The sequence below is a fragment of the Thunnus maccoyii genome, chromosome 12 (genome assembly GCF_910596095.1).
Source record: "Thunnus maccoyii chromosome 12, fThuMac1.1, whole genome shotgun sequence".
NCBI lineage: Eukaryota > Metazoa > Chordata > Actinopteri > Scombriformes > Scombridae > Thunnus > Thunnus maccoyii.
Genome location: NC_056544.1, coordinates 18,684,692 through 18,689,574, shown reverse-complemented (window position 1 = coordinate 18,689,574; position 4,883 = coordinate 18,684,692). Strand labels below are relative to the sequence as shown.

The 4,883-nt window shown below is 37.1% G+C and overlaps 1 protein-coding gene across 1 annotated transcript; it reads left to right on the top strand.

Moving 5' to 3' along the window:
• The first annotated feature begins 736 nt into the window (after positions 1–736).
• Positions 737–3,099, top strand: LOC121907923 (5-beta-cholestane-3-alpha,7-alpha-diol 12-alpha-hydroxylase-like). The gene has a single exon (XM_042427472.1). The coding sequence runs from the start codon at positions 747–749 to the stop codon at positions 2,280–2,282; it is 1,536 nt and encodes a 511-aa protein (XP_042283406.1). The 5' UTR covers positions 737–746; the 3' UTR covers positions 2,283–3,099.
• Positions 3,100–4,883: the final 1,784 nt, after the last annotated feature.

Here is a 4,883-nt window from a genome sequence, read left to right as displayed (position 1 = left end):
AAAGATCAATATTAAAAATCTGTAGATTCAGGACCATTAATAATCTTCTTAAAGTGATGTGTTTCATATTCCTAAGGCCAACTCTATACAAATATAATTGTACACATATTTTGTGTTTATGCGACTTTTTTAAATAAGAAAAAGCTTTTAAACTCTTGACACAGTGGAGAAAAGCAGAAAAGCATGGATTCAGTTGTTAGGATCTGGGCTGTACTGTACTAATGAGCTGACTGTGCAGTTTTACATAATGTCTAATCCATTTGATATAATCAAATCTGTATTAAGTATGTTAGGGCTATTCATATATCTAACAGCTAATAGCTGTTAGAGCTATTCATATCTATATTTCTAACCTCTAAATATGTTTTATGCCTTTTAACATGATCATTTGTGAAATTATTTCACCACTTTGAAACAATATGTGAGAAATACATAAGAAAAGAAAGACCCATGTGTCCACATAATTTGAAATTTTGACATCATGTGTGTAACCATACACATGTAATGGTAGAATTGAATGACAGCACAAAAATTAAAATGACAATATAATATAAATGTACTGCAATTCAAATATGATCTCTCCTGTAAATTTCACTGTATCCTGTTATAAAGGGTGGGTGTTGTGTGTGTACTTCCAGGAATGCTGAAACCAATCCCCTAGGCAAAGGGAGGAGCAAAAGTCTGCTTATTATCCAAGCTGTGGACCTTAACTCCAACTCATTGTATGGTTGTCAGACGAATCAGTCATGGGACTGCTGCTACCGATCCTTGTTGGTTTTCTTGCTTCTCTGATTGGAGGGTTGTACCTCCTGGGGGTTTTTCGAAAGCGGCGACCAGGAGAACCCCCATTGGATAAGGGGCTCATACCTTGGCTGGGTCATGTCTTAGAATTTCGCAGGGACACATTAAAGTTTCTAGAGAGAATGAAGCAAAAGCACGGTGATGTATTCACAGTGCAGCTGGGAGGGTTTTATTTTACATTTCTTCAGGACCCTCTGTCATTTGGGGCATTTGTCAAGGAGAGTCGAGAAAAACTGGACTTCAACAACTTTGCTCGGCAACTGGTGCGCAAAGTCTTTGGTTATGCAGCTATAGAGGAGGACCACCAGATTCTCCACATGTCCAGCAACAAGCACCTGAAGGGGGAAGGCCTGGAGGTAATGACACAAGCCATGATGAGTAATTTGCAGAACCTCATGTTGCACAACATCGGCTCAGCTGCAGACCAGAAGACCTGGATTGAAGATGGACTGTTTATGTACTGCTACAATATTGTTTTTAGGGCTGGCTACTTATCCCTGTATGGCAATGTGCCACCCAAGTCTGAAGAGAATGAGGGGAGTGCCAAAGAGAAAGACAGAGCTGAATCAGATGCCTTATTTTACGAGTTTCGTAAATATGACCAACTTTTCCCCAACCTGGCTTATGGGGTCCTGCCCCCGAGGAAAAGGTTGGAAGCACAGAGGCTAATGGAATTCTTCTGGGACGCTCTGTCAGTGCAGAAGATGAAGGTCAAGGACAACATCAGTCGCTGGGTGTGGGACATGCAGCAGGCCAAAGAGGAGTTTGGTATGGACGAGTCAATGATAAACAGGTACATGTTTGTGCTTCTTTGGGCCTCTCAGGGCAACACAGGTCCTTCTTCATTTTGGCTGCTCCTCTTCCTCATGAAGCACCCAGAAGCTATGAAGGCTGTGAAGGAAGAGGTAGATAAGGTTCTGAAGGAATCTGGGCAGGAAGTCACACGTGGTGGCCCTTTGGTTGACCTGACCCGTGACATGCTGATGAAAACGCCAGTCTTAGACAGTGCTGTAGAGGAGACCCTCCGACTCACTGCTGCACCACTCCTCACCAGGGCGGTGATGCAGGATATGGCAATTAAGATGGCTGATGGTCGTGAATTCCTCATTCGCAAGGGTGACAGAATGGCAGTCTTTCCATACAGTGCTGTTCACATTGACCCAGAAATCCACCCTGACCCACATTCATTCAAATATGACCGCTTTCTGAATCCAGAAGGGAACAAGAAAACTGATTTCTATAAAGGAGGGAAGAAGGTGAAGTATTTCAACATGCCCTGGGGTGCTGGGGTCTCCATGTGTCCTGGGCGTTTCTTTGCCACCAATGAGCTGAAACAGTTTGCTTTCCTTATGCTGGTCTACTTCGACTTTGAGCTCAAGAATCCTGATGAGAAGATACCTGAAATTGACTACAGTCGATGGGGCTTTGGATCAATGCAGCCCCAAAGAGACGTTCAGTTTCAATACAGACTCAGATATTAAACCTGCAATCAGGTTTTTGGGGTTTTTTCTGATTGTGATCATCTCAGTAGGTGTTAATTTGACAATGATGTTTCTAGGAAACATGAGATTCCACTCATGAGATATCACTAATATTATTATAGGCACATAATGGACATAAAATAACTTTTTATATATGTCGATATAAATAAATTGTCAACATATTCTAAATAAGAACTATGATCAGTCCCCTTGAAATGTACAATATAAAAATGCACTACTACTATATTTTGAACAGTTTATAAATCACAATCTTGATATCTATATTTTTTGTCCATTGTTTCATTCATTAACAATAATATGATCATAAACCTTAAATGGATTGTTGGTTTGACACTGAATGTTGTAACTGCTTTATTGCACAATTGTTTTCAAGTGTGATGTAATTCTCAATAGGTGAAGCTACATGTGTAATTAATTATAGTGCTTGTGCAATACTCAGTGAAGTGATAACCTATAATAATTGATTACAGTATTGCAAAAGTTAAGTCAAATTTTGTAGTAATGAAGAAATTGAGATTGTAGTCAAAAATGAAAAGCTTGCTGATATTTTTGATTATTTTACACTTACAGTCTAGCGTTATATCTCATTAGATGTAGTCATGTAAACTTGTCTTTGTTTGTGTAACCTTAATATCAGACATCATCGATGGACTGGTTTCACTAGAAGGTCAGTTTATATTCTGGGAGGGAAGTGTGTTCCATAAACTGCACCTGTAACCACAGTAACCAACTTTGCAATAGGATGAGATAATGTGTATCTGTTTTTTGATTTTTTTCCACCTTTCTAATAAAGCCTTTACTTGACCAAATGATCAAATGATGTGACCCGTTATGACCTCTTCTGTCAGGGCCAGACATCACCTTTTTGGGACCATAGATGGATGTAGATTCAAAATACAAAGTCTTTTAATATTTTTAGATAAATAAATAAATTAAATTCAAACAATATATCTTAAATAATAACCATGTCATATTAGCCCAGTCTATTTTCAAGATTCGGTATTTAGTTTATTGTCATTTTCTTGTGTATTTGCATACACACACAAAAAAATGCCCTTCCTACCAGCCCACAGCAGTGCAACAACAACAGTTTGTTAAATGCTAAATGGACTGCATTTAAATAATGCCTTTTTAGTCTTCTGACCATTCAAAGCGCTTTACACAACATTCTCCCATTCACACATTGATGGCAGAGGCTGCCATGCAAGGTGCCAACCTGCTAATCAGGATAGAATCTTAGCATATTCATAGTAACCACAATTTTCTCCTTTGTAATAAAGCCTTTACTTGACCAAATGATCACATTTTATGATGCCTGTGCCTAATCATTTCATGAGACCGAAGTAGAGACAAAGTAAATTGTCCTTTACTTGATAAAGCTATGTCATAATGGATATAGACTCTGAGCTTTATTGTTTTACAATGTAATTGCTCTATAAATCATGATTGTAATTCTTTCTGTAACTCAGCATTTACTCAACAGATATGATAAATTAGCTATTACAACATTTAAACAATATAATGTAATATATGATTCCACTGAGCTGACCATACAGTTTTTACATAATGATAGGTGCTGTAATCCCTTTGACATTACAAAATATCTCATTTGGAAAAAAAAATGTTAATGGATAAAAAGTATATAAATATGAATATGTTGAGTTACAGGTCTGGAAACTCATTTTTCTCTATTTTTCTTATGCTTTTATAAAGTCTACAATCTGTTTCAGGGGTCATGAATAAGCATGAAGGTCCAGAACATAGAGATTTTCATAACTCATTTGGGGCAATTCAAATCAACTTTTTCAACTTTCTGTGCAGAGATCTTGCATGTTTACTAAACTAACTAAACAATATACATACAATATGTTACATGAAAAAATGATGATACTACATGTTCCAGTATCAGTTGAGAAAAATCCTCTTTAAAAATCACTTTTACAACTTACAAGGATAAACAAAAAGATGCTGATATTTTAGAGAACAATTTCACCCCACCATCAAAAGGTTTAGCTGCTTTGATGTGTGTTGAAACACTCACTGCCAAACATAAACATACACACACACACACACACACACACACACACACAAACCCATAGTCCCAGACATACATCTGGCACCAATAAATGCCATATGACATTGTTTAAACAGTTTAATTTGAACTTTTCTGAATGTCATCGCCTGCATCTCATAAATCACAATCACAATCAGGGCTATTCAGAAACTTTTCATGATGTCATGGTTTGATGAGAATAACGCCTTAGCTTTTGTTATTAGTCACAACTGTACTTTTCCTTAGGGTTTTTTCCATGAAAGTGACTTACCATCTCTAAGCATGACCCAATGAGTTTCTTAGTTGACTCAAGTGGTCTTCAAAATGACTACTATATGTTAATATCATTATTGGTGATCTTTTTTTATTTTCTGCCAATCTTTGCTCAGATTTTGAAACATATTTACTTCATTTCAGTTACATTAATATTTCTAAACTAAATGCCCCTCTGTTACCTAATGGTAGTATATTGGAATGTCAGAGAGAAACAAAGGATTTATCCAGTTTTACAGTATCATGCTGATATG